We start from the raw sequence: 16,469 nt of genomic DNA, 5'->3' as shown, positions 1-16,469 counted from the left end.
AAGGTCAATGTGCGGGCATCACGGACACAAAATGGAGGTGGGGCAGGTGTTGTGTTTTAGTTCAACCACTTATGTACTTACGTATTTTATAACTGAAGCTAATCAGACCAAATGAGTGTTAGAAATTCTGTGAATAAGAGATGATATATAGTAATCTTACCATAATACTTTCTTGAAATCCTTTTATTCTGTTTTCCTAAAGATATATGATGGTATTAAAACAAATTTCCTCTATGCATTAAATGTGAAGGAGACTAAGTGTTCCTCTTCATTTTTTTTCTCCCAGTAGAATGGATCTTTTCTTAGTTCAGTCTTTTTACTCATAGGTGGATTGGAAGAATCATTATGGCCCCACCTTTTAACTTATGGAGCATTTATTATTATTATTCATTATAGGTCTGTTTTAGAGGTAAAACCGATTTATGGGAAAGAGCAATATACTGTGAGTGCTAACTTTTTGTATGTTTTTGGTAATTAAAATTAGTGGTTTCATAAATATGAAAACCTTCCATGATGGGTTTAAAATAGCCAGCTGCACAATGAATGACCAAACCATCTTGACCCACCTTCTATAGGTAAATGCAAACCATAAAATCTTACTTCTAAATGGAGTTGAGGAGACTCCCTTGTTTCCTGTACATTCTAGAAAATGTGATAGTGTTTGCTGAATCCAAGCTGAGCTCTAGGTTTAAATTTGCTGAGCCACAGAGCTGACTAGGATCTGAGGCCTCTAGCCTTTCCCAGGGGGAATTTAGGTTTTTATAGGACAAGTGAGCTCAGATAAGCAAGGCATTTTCACTGAGCATTCTATGAAAACATTCTCGAACGTGTCATGGATGCCATCCATGATACCTAATAATCAGATTTTGCTGATTTCTGATTATAAATGACATTTTAAAAAGAATCAAACCCACTAGAATGAAATGTAGAATTGTTAACTTATGTTTCTTTTTTTCTTTGCCACATTTACTTCCTAAGGGAAATGTGGAGGAAAGGAGCAATGATTCCATCGATTTTTTAATAAAAAAGGCTTCCATTGGGATGAGACATAGTAACTTTGTATTGTTTTAAAAGAGAATCTGATTGCTTATATGCCTTACTTGGGTGGATAAGTTCCTAATTTCATTTTCCTTGGGAGTGGTGCCACTTTTAAACACTTTTAAAGGTACCACAGAACTTCTGGCCTGGGTCAGAGAACCCATGTCAGGAAAGTCCATCATTTTATTTCCTTTTCATATTATTTCCCATTGTGGTTTTGTTTTGTTTTTTTTAATCTTGTGATATGAATCCGGTCTTTATCACTAAGGGCTAAGTCCTGGAAAATGACTGTTTTTTGGCATATATATTTTCCTGATTCGTTTCCCACTTGGAATATAAATTATAGGTTAATTCGTATTTCTTTTGTTAAGTGAAAGGAGTTTGCTCATCTAGGCTTATAATATTTTTTTGTCCTGAGTTTTCTTCAGCTGCTTTCCCAAATCCAGACTCTTTCGGTTTTGAAATGGATACTCTTAAATTTTTCTTTATTTGAAAGTATAAGTGTTTACTTAGTACCTATTATAAGATACGGCATGAGAGACTATGTGAGAAATACAGGAGAATAAAAAGCATGGGTGGAGAGAAGATTGGATACTGGAAAGCAGTTAGTGAACACATAATACATCAATGTAGTTAAAATTCTTTGAAAATTCCTTCTGATCTGTTCTTCATCTTAGACATATGGCTGTCAGCCTTAATGTAGTCCAAAAGTATCTTACAATTTAATTTATTTTTAAAACTGTGGTAGAAAACACATAACAAAAAATTTACCACCTTAACCATTTTTAAGTGTACAGTTCAGTAGTGTCAAGTATATTTACATTGTTGTGCAACAGATCTCCAGAACTTTTCATCTTGCAAAAATTAAACTCTACCCATTAAACAATAATTCCCCATTTCCTCTCCTCCTCAACCCCTATAATTTGTCTTTTAAAAAGACCTTAAGTGAATCATGTACAAAACATTAGCGACATGAACTAAAAATCTTCTATTTAAATCTGATGTTAACATGTTGCTGGCATTATGTAGTCCTTGCTTGTTGTTTCTCAGTTCAGTGCTAAAGAGTTAAATTTAGTTACTACCCCATGAGGTATGAAAAATGTTCCCTTAGGAAATTCCCTGGTGGTCAAGTGGTTAGGTCTGTGCTTTCATTGCTGAGGACACGGGTTCAATCCCTGGTCAGGCAACTAAGATCCCTCCAGCTGCATAGCGTGGCCAAAAACAACCAAAAAAAGTTCCCTTTGAATAATTTGTATAATTTGCTACATGTGCAGCATATGAAAAGCATTTTTTTAAACAAAAGTAAATTAATTTTTATTTCTGTTTCTCATTTGAAGTTTTTTTTGTGATTAAACTTAAAATAGGAGCAAGATATATAGATATTAATAATAATGATAACTAACTCTTGTTGAGTTTTTACTGTGCGCCAGATGCTATATTAAATGTTTGAAGTCTTCCCAGTTACTCTAGGGGTCGGTTGCTATTATAATCCCCGTTTCACTAATGGATAAACTAAGGCACAGAAAAGTTAAAAAACTTGCCCTAGGCTCCAGGGCTTGTGAGTAGCATAGCCTGTATTTGAACCGCAGAAGCCTGGCTTGAGTCTTCATTCTTAACCCCTGTACTGTGCTGCCTTCTAGATCAATAAGCATATCAGGTAAAAATCTCAGTAGAATATTGTCAAAGGGATATAGATATGTATAAGGAGACATGGAAAGTAGGGGAGAAAAATACCTAATATTGATGGGGTGCCTACTTTGTCTCGAACACTTTACAGGACGTTTTAATCGTTCTAATGTCCATCCAGGTCATGTTTTGCTACCTCTGTTTTCATATGCAGAAACTAAGGCATGAAGTTGAGGAGCTTGCCTGTGATCACCTGCAAGTTGCAAGCTCTGGATTTGAACTCAAGATGTATTTTTTAAAGGGCTAGAATATATACTTCTATTTTCTAGCTTTTTCCATCTTTAAGAAGAATTGAAATCACCTGATATCACCGTCATACTCAGAAATTTAGAAACAGAATGGAAAGGGAAAGTACTGAAGGGGAGCGTTATATCAAAGTGTAAAGTTAGCACTGCTATCAAACTTTGAACATTATAGTTGCAGTTACGATGAAAAGGAACTTCTTCCCAAACACCAAACATTTTTTGGTATTTTGCCTTGGAAAATAAAAGTTTTAGTGAAGTTACTCTTGGTCCTCTCACTGCAGGCTCAGGCAGGAAGCTAGGTTTAGTCTAGGCATGGACAACTGTTGCCGGAGAAATAATGTTCTTTATAAATACTGTACATTCTGTTGTGTAGGCAAGATGGTAGGTAGAAGAGGGGAACGTTTAAAATGCTCAAGAGCACAAACTATTTAATCATCTGGAGAAACCTGGTCTGATTAGATACGTATATGAAAGTAGTGAACATGGACTTGGGGGGATGCCTACTGGGTCTTCTTACTTAGACTGGTGACTCACACCTATCAGTTTGAGTTGGTAATATTTTAATACGTATTGTTCATAGGCTAACGAAATAAAATAGGTGCTAAACACCTGAAATTAATATAATGTACATCAATTACACTTTAATTTAAAAAGAAAGCAGGCTGTTAAAGATTATAGTAACCCCCTTTAAAAAATTGACCTAAATTTCACATGCCTGTAATCCTGGACAATAGAATTTAATATTGAAATGAAGGGGAATATCTTAATTTCAGATAGTTTAGTATTACTAAGGTCTCTTTCATATCCACTCTTGGCTTGTCAGCTGGCTGCCTGATGAGTGTTAAGACGAGATATTATCCCATTTCAATCAACATGGCTGAGTCCCTGAAATGGATAAGATTGTCCTAGAGTAGATGGGGAAGGGTATCAAAGAAGTTCAGGCTCTCTAGAAGCCTTTCTCTAATGGGTATTGTTTATGATCTTCTAGCTTAAAAAAAAACCTCTTTACCATTCAGAGCTGAGATTCACTTCTCTTGCCTATCAGTGGGAAGTTAGACGCTAATTTCTCGAAGGATGATTATCATTGTCTTTATTTCAAACATCTGTGCCTTTTGTGGTTTTCACCCTGTTTTGGGTTTACTGTCTTTGAATGTGAAGAGACAAGCAATGGAAGCACACAGACTTTCCATCAAACAGGATGAACCCCCAGGGCACCTGTCTAGTGCCTTTGTGCCTCTCATGAGCTTAGGAGAGTCAGCCTGGAAGGAGGAAGGACAAGCGGTGTTTCACGTAGCTCACAATTCCTGGCCTCTAATTACTCTCCTGAGATCACTTGTACTTCCTGGCCCATCTGGGATTGGGGACTTCATTGTTCTAATACTGAACCTTTATCCCTTGGCAATAAAACCCACGAGTCCCTTTGGATGGATTTGCCATGGCTGTTCCCAGCTTGTCCTCTCTGGGAACAGAAGTGACTTCAGCTGCTGCTCTGCTGTTTGCACAAGGCAAAGGCGATCACCTCTTCTCTCCTCCCATCTCAACTTTTTCTGTCACCTGAAATTTTAAAAGTATTACATACACTGTTCAATGAAAAAGTATGATGCTGAACAGTTTTTTTAATCGATTTCTTTTTTTTTTTTTTTTGCGGTACGCGGTCCTCTCACTGTTGTGGCCTCTCCCGTTGCGGAGCACAGGCTCTGGGCACGCAGGCTCAGCGGCCATGGCTCACGGGCCCAGCCGCTCCGCGGCATGTGGGATCTTCCCGGACCGGGGCACGAACCCGTGTCCCCTGCATCGGCAGGCGGACTCTCAACCACTGCGCCACCAGGGAAGCCCTCTTTTTGTTTTTAATAAATTTATTTATTTTTGGCTGCATTGGGTCTTCGTTGCAGCGCACAGGTTTCTCTATTTGCGAGAACCCGGGACTGCTCTTCGTTGCGGTGCACGGGCTTCTCATTGCGGTGGCTTCTCTTGTTATGGAGCACGGGCTCTAGGCACGCGGGCTTCAGTAGTTGTGGCACTCAGGCTCAGTAGTTGTGGTTTGTGGGCTCTGGAGCACAGGCTCAGTAGTTGTGGCACACGGGCTTAGTTGCTCCGTGGCATGAAGGATCTTCCCAGACCAGGGCTCGAACCCGTGTTCCCTGAAGTGGCAGGTGGATTCTTTTTTTTTTTTTTTTTTTTTTTTGCGGTACGCGGGCCTCTCACTGTTGTGGCCTCTCCCGTTGCGGAGCACAGGCGCCGGACGCGCAGGCTCAGCGGCCATGGCTCACGTGCCCAGCCGCTCCGTGGCATGTGGTGGGATCTTCCCGGACCAGGGCACGAACCCATAACCCCTGCATCGGCAGGCGTACTCTCAACCACTGCGTCACCAGGGAAGCCCGGCAGGTGGATTCTTAACCACTGTGCCACCAGGGAAGCCCCTGAACAGTTTTAAAACATCCTACCTTTTATGTAAAAAAGGGAAAAATTAAAATGAGCATTTGAATATGCCTAAGGAAGTCTGGGGGGATACACAAGACACTCATAAAAATGGTTATTTGCTTGTGGAGTAAGGGTGAGTTTCAATTTGAATAGGTGGGGTACAGGGTAAGAGCCAGTGGGGGACAGAGTGAAGGTGAGATTTTCTACTGTATTCTTTTATAATTTGAACTATGAGAATGTACTACCATCTAAAAATTGCCCGACAAAAATTAACTTTAAAAAGGTTTTCTGGGCTTCCCTGTTGGCGCAGTGGTTGAGAGTCCGCCTGCCGATGCAGGGGACACGGGTTTGTGCCCCAGTCCAGGAAGATCCCACATGCCACGGAGCGGCTAGGCCCATGAGCCATGGCCGCTGAGCCTGTGCGTCCGGAGCCTGTGCTCCGCAACGGGAGAGGCCACAACAGTGAGAGGCCTGCGTAGTGCAAAAAAAAAGCTATCTAAGCACCAGATAAACAGATGATTACTGTCAGGTTTTTGGAGGAAGTTGTGTCACTGATTTCCCAAGAGGAGGAAGGGATTGTAGACATCTTCCTCTTTTTTAAGGCTATGAGGGGTAAAAAGAGGGCCTGTGTAGTTCTTCTTTCGTATTTCTGCCTTGAAAACCTAGAGACTCTTTGGGCTTTGCTGGAAGAAAATTTAGTGTTAAAAAGCATCTACTTAACGCCTTTTTTGATGAGTCAGAGCTTTTCACTGCTGATGAATAGCAACAGGGAATTTATTGGTTCACATAACTGAGAAGCCCAGGGGCATACAACCTTCAGGCATGGTTTGATCCAGGTCCTTAGAAGCTAAGATTAGAAATCTGCCTCCTTTTTGAGTCTGTATTCCTCTGTACTGGCTTTTTTTTTTTTTAATTTAGGCTTTCCTTTTATGGAGGCAAAGTGACTGATTACTAGCCCTAGGCTCCTCTTCAGCTAGTTTTACAGATCCAGAAGAAAGAAAACGCCTTCTTTTCCTGCTGTTACCAAAATTCTTGGGCCTGGGTCTCATTGGTACAACTCAGACACAGCCCCTCTCCGATCCAGTCACCAGCGCCAGGAAGGTACTGGGCTTTGACTGGATAAGCCTGGGAGCCCTGGAGCCCAGGGTTGGGGTTAGCCTCACACAGGTAACATGGACTCAGAGAGGCGGAAGATGGTTCCTCAAAGGCTAAATATCATGAGGGCTGTTTCTAAGATAAATAGAAAAGGTAGAAAAGGGTACTCGACATGCCTCCCCTACCTCCCTGCAAAAACGAAACAGAACTGAAGTGCACAGTATCTACTCTGCAGTGTATCATTTCTAGCATCATGGAGATGAAATGATACACAAGACATACCTCATAGAGCTTAGACTAGAGTCATGTGAATGTGCAACTATGTACACGTGTAGCAATAAAAAAATAGTAAGTACTATAACAGCAATAATAGTAATAGCTAACATTTATTCAGTGCTTTCTAGATTCTAGGCTAGTCTAACATTTATTTGTTTTAACTCATTTAATCTCCAGAAGAACCAGAAAGTAGCAGCTGTTATTTCATTTTGTAAATGAGAAAGTAGAGGCACAGAGAGGTTATTTAAAAGTGCTCTAGGGACTTCCCTGGTGGCGCAGTGGTTAGGAATGTGCCTGCCAATGCAGGGGACACGGGTTCAAGCCCTGGTCCAGGAAGATCCCACATGGTGTGGAGCAACTAAGCCCATGCGCCACAACTACTGAGCCTGTGCTCTAGAGCCTGTGAGCCACAACTACTGAGTCTGTGTGCCACAACTACTGAAGCCCATGCACCTAGAGCCCATGCTTTGCAACAAGAGAAACCACCACAATGAGAAGACTGTGCACCGCAACAGAGAGTAGCCCCTGCTCGCCGCAACCAGAGAAAGCCTGCGCATAGCAGTGAAAACCCAATGCAGCCAAAAATAAATAAATTATTTTCAAAAAAGTGCTCTAGGGACTTCCCTGGTGGTCCAATGGCTAAGACTCTGCACTCCCAATGCAGGGGGCCCAGGTTCAATCCCTGATCAGGGAGCTAGATCCCACATGCCGCAACTAAGAGTTCACGTGCTGCAACTGAATGATCCCACATGCTGCAATTAAAGATCCCACACACCACAATGAAGATCCTGTGTGCCACAACAAACATCCGGCGCAGCCAAATAAACAAACAAATAAAATTTAAAAATAAAAGTGCTCTAGTTAGAAAATAAACATGGTTACCATAGGGGAAGGGGGGGGGACAAATTAGGGGATTAACAGATGTATACTACTATATATAAAATAGATAAACAACAAGACTTACTGTATAGCACAGGGAACAGTATTCAATATTTTGTAATAACCTATAATGGAAAAGAATCTGGAAAAGAATATATATATCTGAATCACTTTGCTGTATACCCAAAACTAACACAACATTGTAAATCAACTATACTTCAGTTAAAAAAAAAAAAAGAAAAAGTGCTTTAGGAGCATAGAGAGTTATTATGGATTCTACCAGCCTGAATAGTGAGATCGCCATGCAGGGGGCGCTGTTTGAAGAGGACTTAAAATTCTAGCAGGATTTCACTGTAGAGGGAGAGGGAAACAGCTTGATTCTAGCAGCAAGACACAAAGGAATGTAGCAGAGGAAGTGCAGGAAGTGTTTAGGAAATGGCAAGAAGTAAAGGTTGACTTTAACATTGGGCTTTTGCAAAAGTGAGGTGAAAAAAGAAGTGAGGGGAAGAATGGTTCTTTGGGACCAGTTGTAAAGGTTGGCTGCTGCTGTGAGGAGTTGGACTTGTTCAGGAGTCTGTAGGATTTGTGAGTAGGGGGAGTGGCGTGGATAAACAAGAAAATGGCCAGACCCCTGAGTGTTTTGAGATGGAGCTGTTGGCTTTATTTCTCTGCCTTACATTCTTGAGATGTTTTGGAAGGTTTTTGCAAATGTCCTGTTGGGTGGCATTTTGGTGATTGTAGTTCTTTAAATGATTTAGCTAAGCCCTAGCGAAGGGTCTTTTAAAAAGGAGACCATTTCTTGACATTCTGTTTTCTGTAATGACTACTGAGGGAGAGGTAAAGCAAAGCCAGGCTCTTATAGAACACTTGCCACGCAAGACAAGCAGGTCTCTGTTTCTGTCTCTGTTTCACAGTAAGGCCATTCAGGACTCAGAACCAAGAAGATAACATGGTCCGCTTATTTAATGGTCTCCTATTTGCTCTTCTATTTTGTTCCGACGTTAAACGGTGTTAGAATTGCGAATTAGGACTCTCTTTCCCTGCCAAAAGAAAACACAAGTGGCTTGTGGACTGCAAGATTTACTCTCACAGATACTTCCAGAGTAATATAAAATCTTGGCCATGCATCCACAGAAAGGAGCTGGCGGCATATGCCCCAGCCTCCTCTCCTGAATGCAGGCTCCGTGCCCAGAAGGACATCATAAATCACTTATAATTTATGATGAGTCCAATCGTGTGCTACACCCTGCTAGTTGGCTGATGTCTGTCCTCTACACACTGTGACCTCCCTTCTTCAGAGCATACAGGGACTTTTTCAGATGAGCCATAGGACAGGGCTGGTCCAGCCAAGCAGTCAAGTTGGGAGAAGACTGAAGACTCTTGTTCTTACAGTTTTGCCACAGGTCTCGCTTGCTCTCTCCTACCCTGGAGGTGGGGAAGGGGCAGAAAATAAGACCATGGTTAGCCTATTTTCTTTTGTTTAGCCTATTTCTTTTAATCCATTGTTTTCAACAAATACACTTTTTTTTTTCCTGAGTGCCAACAACCTGCAAAGAAAGCACTGTTGGGGATACAGCAGTCAATGAAACAGAGTTTTGGTTCTCATGGAGACTACACTTACACAAAGTTAGTAGGTCCCATGTCGGAGGTCAGGACACAGTTTGCAGGTTAAGAAGGATAAAGATCGGAAAAGGAGCAAGCTATTCTCCATCGGGTATACAGGGAAGGGACTTCTAATAAGGTGACCTTTGAGCAAAGACTTGAAGGAAGTGAGGGAATGAGCAGGAAGTGATGGAATGAGCCATGTGGTGGTCTGAAAAATCGCATCCCAGTAAGGCCAGAGGCCACCAGGCAGGAGTTTGCCTCAGGTGAGAAGCAGCAGGGGCTGGAGGGGCTGGAGCAGAGAGAGCCAGGAGGGAGTGGTTAGGAGCTGATCAGGTTGGGGGAGGGCCATCCTGGAGTAGGGGGTGGGGCATCTTAGGGACCATGCCAAGGAGTTGAGATGTTATTCAGTGTGAGATGGACAGCCATTGGAAGTTTTTGGAAGAGTGGTCCTTTTCAAATACTTGAAAAACCAGAGTATAGGTATGAAGTCGGGAAAATGGGACACAGTGCTTCCTTCACTTGGAGAGAACATGAACTGTTGTAATCAGGATTGAACTGTCAGAACTTTAATTCACCCAAAGTGGGGAGTAAAACAGAAATCATGGTTCTGCACAAAGAAATACTGGCAAGGATGTAGAGAAAAGGGAACCCTCTTCCACTCTTGGTGGGAATGTAAATTGGTGCAGCCACTGTGAAAAAGAGTAGGGAGATTCCTCAAAAAACTAAAAATAGAACTACCGTATAATCAGCAATTCCACTCCTGGGAATATATCCAAAGAAAACAAAACACTAATTCGAAAAGATACATGCACCCCAATGTTCATAGTAGCATTACTTACAATAGCTAAGATATGGAAGCGACCTAAGTGTCCATCAGCAGGTGAATGGATAAAGAAGATGTGGTACATATTTACAGTGGAACATTACTCAGCCATAAAAAGAAGGAAACACTGCCATTTGCAGCAATGTCGATGGACCTAGAGGTTATTATACTTAGTGGAATAAGTCAGACAGAGAAAGACAAGTACTGTATGTTATCACTTATATGTGGGATCTAAAAAATAAAACGAATGAACATAACAACACAGAAACAGATCACAGAAATAGAGAACAAACTAGTGGTTACCAGTAGGGAGAGGGAAGGGAGGAGGGGCAAGATAGGAGTAGAGGATTGAGATAGAAACTACTACACATAAAAGAAATAAGCAATAAGAATATATTGTACAGCACAGGGAAATACAGCCGATTTTGTAATAGCTTTAAATGGAGTATAATCCATAAAAATATTGAATCACTATGTTGTACACTTGAAACTAATACAATAATGTAAATCAACTCTATAAAAAAAAGAAATCATGGTTTTGCTTGGCCTTGCGGTAAAAATCACACATGCTTTTTCAATTAGGATAAAACTGAGTAACCATGAGGCATTTACTCAACTGGCAACAATACTTTTCATGGAGAAGCCCAACTATTACATTCAGTGATCTGTGTCCTGCTAAGTCTCTTCCCCAGCAGGATTCTGGGTATGCTACAGCTGTGAGTGAGAAACCCCCCCCCCAGCATTACTGCTGTTGTTGAGCAGATGAGTGTGAGCTTCAGAGTCGAAGAGCAGCTGGTGGATACTTGGGATCAGATTCTAGGAGGCTTCCATGACCCACTTTGCTCTCAGTGGACCCAGAGTCACTCTTGCTGTTTTCCACTCACAGACGACTGGCTCGAGCCTAGAGCTGTGGGGAGCGTGGGCTTGACGAATGGGCCAAAGTTACAGGGAGGGAGTGCGATTTTGGCTCCTGGTGAGGTATTCCTTCCTAAAAGTGAGGGCAATGGAGAACTGGAGGGGGGCTGTGCCACAAAGTGACCCTCCTGCCCCCGAATGTCTTCAGGCAGGTGAGCACATCTTAGGAATGTTCCTGAAAGGGCTCCTGCTTTGTGTGGTATGTTGGACTAGAATGACCTCGCGGATTCATTCCAATGCAAGACACTTCTGAGCCCATGAAAAAGTGTCCAGTGAATGTGTTCTGCAAACACACAGACACTCTGTAAACATGAGGCACATATTTTAAAAGATGAAGAGTGAGATACTTGTTCTGGGAGTACGGTGGTTGGAACTTGGTGCCTTGACAAAATACCTTCCGTGCTTAGTTGCCTGTAGTTTGTTCTCCTTGGCCCAGGACACAGATATCTGCATTATGTGTTAAAAATGCCCTCAGCCAAAGGCCAAACAAATAGCCAAAGGCATTTTCCTATCAGGGCCCCTTTATAGGAGGTAGAGCAAGAGAACAAAGCAGTGGAGTTTGATTCTTGGCAGGACGCCAAGCTGCCGACGTCTAGCTCCAGTATTTACGTGGAAGAAAGAGGAGGGATTTTTAGCTGAGATTAAGTTAGAATTAAAGCAACAGAAAACTTAACACTAAACTAAAGCATCCCCTGGGATCCATAACGGAAAGGCAGAAACAAGGGGATATTTTCGGGCTCTCTGATGATTTTTTTTTTTTAAGTTCAAATATGAAAGCTTTTAAAAGGTGCCCAAAGCAGAGATTACAGAATGGCCTTGATTAGTGATCCAGGATCACCCACTATTTGAGCTGGACCACCTGTCCTTTAGCGGCCATTGAATCTCATCCCTCGATTTACAGATAATGGGTCAGGGGCCTTGGAACTTGAAGAGTTCCCAACATCACACAACTGGCCGTGGAAGCTCTGGAGCTAGCATCCAAGACTTCTGACAACTATTTTGTGTTTTGGGCCACTTTACCGGAGGAGCAAACAATTAGAAGCTCTGTTTCCTAAGAGCCAGGGGCAGACGGCCACAATGACTGTGTTCTGAATAGGCAGTGTCTTCCGTTTCCCAGGATGTGGGCTCGTCCTGTGCCCAGGGATGCCTGCAGCCTCAAGCTTAGTGCAGCACAGCTGGGGGTCTCTGGGCCCAGCCTCAGGAGTAGGGGCTGAGATCCCGCTGTGAGAGGTCTCAGAGGCCTGCTCCCGCTGGAGGCCCAGTCAGGTGTGAATGGGTCCTACTGAACCCCTCACACAATCTCCGCAGTGCCCCAGTGGCATTGTGGGTGCTCTTGTTTGGCTTCCTGTGCTGACCGGGATTCTCTCCTCTTTGACAAAACCTGAACACGTTGGAGCTGCCTTTAAGCAACGGTACTCTTTTTACATAAAAGAGCTTCCATAAAAGAACAGCTCCTGCTGGCCCCCCATACCCAGGTAACTTTGTTGAAATCGCCAACATTTCAGTGAGCTGTTGTCACTTGCTTCTGCAAGGGGTGGTGGAGAGTGGGGCTGGGTGAGTGACCTAAAGGGGCGTGGGGTTTCTGTGTGTGTCTCCAAGTGAACCAATGAGATGTTCAGTATCATTCTTTTGACCTTTCATTCACTTACTCATTTATTCATTTTCTTGTTTGTTTACATTCTGAGTCTAACCAAAAAAAAAAAAGTTGGACAAAACTTAGAACAAAGAGTACACATATGCTATACATAAAATATAAATGAAGTCAGGTCACTTGCTAAGAAGGAGGAAACAGATTTCATCCATGAATTATATGAAATCTATGGTAAATATCAAGCTTTTCTCTGACTTTTCTGGCAACCAAGATACATAATTCCTAGTTATCAGAAAGGGGGAAAAATCCAATTTCTTTAAGAGACTAAGTGTTGCTATTCTGGGGCTCATGTCATCGCTTAATACACAGCTGCTGGTCCAAGGCACGTCCCTCCCTCCCCCACCCAGTGTCCTAGCATCGGGCCACCTGGAGCACCCCCCCAAAAAACACGTTCTCAGTATGTGTGAGGGTGTGGCTTGGGGCAATGGCGTTTCATTTAGGTCTTGAAATTATGTTGTCCAGGGTGACTTTAGGATTTGCAAATTATGAAGCCAAGGGTAGGAATTTTAGTGGGGGGGGGGTCAGAATCTAGTCCCACTGTGCATACCCACTCTCCACCAATGTACCTTTCCTTTTCCCCAAAGAGCCCTAGGTAGATCTCTTCTCTGGCCCTGTTTTAGGTGTCAAGGTGCTTTCTTGAACAGGACATCCAGAGGGAATAGAGATTGGCAAACGCACTTTGAGGAATGTTGGCTCAAAGGATTAGAAGATGGTATGACCCTTGAAAGGGGGGAATGGAACTAGTGGTCATATAGACATGTAGGGTTTAGGAACTAATATTATAGACATATAAGGTGAATACTACTGAAGTCCCACCCTGAGCTCCTAATCTCCTAAACTCTGAAGTTGTACCAGGAATTTACTTTCTTCCAGAAGAAGAGTCAGTGTTGAGATTCCCATTCCTTTACATACTATGAAAACATGAATTAACTCCATCCTCCCAAGACTTGGGATTTGTCAGGGGATACACCAGAACACTCTAGAACTTGTGAGTATGGCAGGGAAAAGAATTACAGAAATGTTGGACTTTCGTAACAGATGATGTGAGAAAGAAAACACTAGAAAAGTAGTCCCTTCTGTCTGGGGTTCAGATGAGTTACCTGAGTGTCTACTGAAAGTTTATTTTCCATATAAGCGCATTCATACATTGCACATTCATCATTCACAGATGCCTGTGTTTTAGAATGCATCATTACTAAAGAAAGGGGTATTTCCGAGTGAGAAGTAGCCTTGGTGCTCCATAGTTGATATGAGATAATGTGTCGGATTCTTGGCCACATACTGTTATGTGGGAGACGAGGCTCAGTGGCTGAGCTTCAGGTCTTGGGCTAGGGTTATTTGCCCTGTCCTAATTATGTGGATTCCAATCACGTGGTTTGCTAGGCAACCAGAAAAACTGGGGTTTGAGCCTCAAGTCAACAGAATGAATATGCTCAATTCTACTTGAAATGTTTTTCATAATTATTTTAAGCAATGACTTGATTCTTACTTGTGCTTATTCTTTTTAAAAGTATTAGAAAGGAAGATTTCTACAAGACAAAGTAGAGAGGAGCTGATAAGAAGGGGAGTTCTTAAGGAATTGCCTGATCAAGGTGAGGAAATTAATCATACATTTAAAATAATTTGATCCTTCCTGCTTTGGTCTTTCTTTCATTTTCTTTTGAAATTTAAGATAATCATGGTCTTTGGGAAATGAAGTACCACACTCTGAGAATCTTGCTTTAATTCAGAATGCCTTTGTGGGCTGCAGAGAATCTAAGGTTTTCTAGAGAAGAAATTCAATGATCTTTTTGGTGAGTCCTTCACCATATGTCACCCTAAACCTAAAGCTTTACAAAGCTACTCTGTGGCAGGAGATACAGATAAGATACAAATGCTTACATGATTCATTCTCTATTCTTGAGCTTCAATCTGTCTATACAAGTAAACTCAATTGTTTAAGTAAATGCAAAGTTTTAGCTTGGCTCATGCCTTTTGGTTTCTTAAGTCTACCAGGAAAAGAGAAGAGAGAGAAAAGAGATGGTAAACAGACCTCTCGTCCTTTATACTCTGTAATACACTCAAATGTACGGTCAATAAGGATTAATGGGCAAATTAAATTAATCTGCTTTATGGGTTCTCTCAAGTAATTTTCCCAGCATTGTTCTCTTTTCATTTCTTTGACTCTAGCTCTGTCTGACCATATCACTAACAATTATTATTTCCAAGTGTTTTTTCCCCTACCTCTAATCTTCTTCCCTTTTTTCCTCTATCCTCCCAAGGGGGAATCTTTCTCAAAAAGACAAGGATTAGATAGAAACTGAGATAGACCCTCAAAAGAAATACCAAGATGGTTATTTCTCCAAATAAATAGTACTGAATGATTTTCATTGCTCCCACTACTATAAAACTAAAGGAGATTTTTGTTGCAGCATTGCTGACTTACCTCATGCCTTTCCTCACCCCACCCCCCTAAACATTTACTGGCGTAAAATATTATTATTGTGCTTTTATAGGCACAAATAAAATGCTGTTGATTTGGAATTGAAATAATAGTTCTTCTCATTTCCTGATCTATATTCCTTGCAAAGAGCTTAACCTCTTTAGGCATTCACTATTTGTAAGTCCAAATGCCATGCTTTTCCCAGCATCTGAATAATCTAGAAGGAGCTAGGAGAAGCTTTACTATTTTACTCCTGCAGAGAAAGTAGGGACGTCTGGAGTGAATACTGCCATTTTTCTTGAGCCCTCAAAATTTTAGGTATTTTATTTATTGTACTTTTCTCACTCCATTTTATGAAGGAACTTAAAGTAGTCCCTAGTTTTCTTTTACCTTGAAGCTAGTCATTTCCTTCCTGGGACTTTTAGAAATAAAAAATGTACATCCTTAACGTTTTTTGTACTTGAAGGTGGGCTTGCTACTGGTATCAAAGTTTGCTTCCTCCCTAATCTCCCTGGAGACGGCAGAGAAATTACATGTCCACTGAAAGCTCAGTGCTGGGCCATCACCTTTATAGCGTGGGCCAGTGCACTGTTTTGGTGTCCTTTACTTGGAAACCTTTTCAAAGAAAGGAAAAATTTCTGATCGAAACTGTTAATGAGTATTAAAGTTAGAGACTAAAGGCCTCCTTTTTTACCCAATTAAAAATTATAGCTAGAAAAGCGTTTACTTTTTCTAAAGACAAGTGGCAGTGGTCAGCTGAAAGAAATGCTTAATATTGCTTGGTTTTATTTTGGCTAATCTGTTAAACTATTTGCAAGATGGATTATGATTTCATATACTTACTTTCCAGAAATCTGACTCTATTGGATTATTTTATTTAATGTTTGCAGACCGAACGTGAAAAGTTTTAAAACATAAAATAACAAAACAGTCTTTAACCTAAACATAGCGTAGTAGGTTTAATGTTTGGGAAGTCATCAATTACCGAACCTTACTTTCCACTTTTTGCATGGTCCCTATATAGAACTACAGAAATTACCAAATACTTAGACGTTCCCAGTGAGGCTTATTGTAAATAGAGCCCTTCCCCACTTTCAGCCAAGGGCTGGGGAAAATAGTTTTCTGTCATTTTTCCAAAAACAATTATCTTGAGAATTTCGGTCTGTTTTCAGCTCTAGCCAGAGACTGGAAGCTGCCGTGCTTGGTGAAAACCTCGTCTCTTCGGCCAGTGAAGGTTCATTCTTTGCCTTCATGTTCTTGACCTTGTCGTAGCTCTTGACAGTGCTTGTCAATCATGCCCTTTATTCAGTGAGCCAAATAGACTTTTAAAATCCTGCCAGCTACCCTGGATTCGACCTCATCCCATTCCACCCCATACCTTCACTCCCAGCTATTATTATTCCTTTTAGATGA

General features: G+C 41.6%; 1 protein-coding gene across 2 annotated transcripts in view; it reads left to right on the top strand.

The window, feature by feature from the left end:
* Nucleotides 1-16,469, top strand: part of PHACTR2 (phosphatase and actin regulator 2) — a 131,824-nt gene that overhangs the window by 59,835 nt on the left and 55,520 nt on the right. For both annotated transcript variants that reach the window (XM_060167708.1, XM_060167709.1), the window contains exon 3: nucleotides 14,146-14,226. In XM_060167708.1, the coding sequence (XP_060023691.1) occupies nucleotides 14,146-14,226 (81 nt within the window). The remainder of the gene's footprint in view (nucleotides 1-14,145; nucleotides 14,227-16,469) is intronic.

Source organism: Lagenorhynchus albirostris, chromosome 12, assembly GCF_949774975.1.
Source record: "Lagenorhynchus albirostris chromosome 12, mLagAlb1.1, whole genome shotgun sequence".
In the NCBI taxonomy this organism is placed as follows: Eukaryota; Metazoa; Chordata; class Mammalia; order Artiodactyla; family Delphinidae; genus Lagenorhynchus; species Lagenorhynchus albirostris.
Note: the sequence above shows the minus strand (reverse complement) of the source record. Positions and strands in the feature narration are given on the sequence as shown.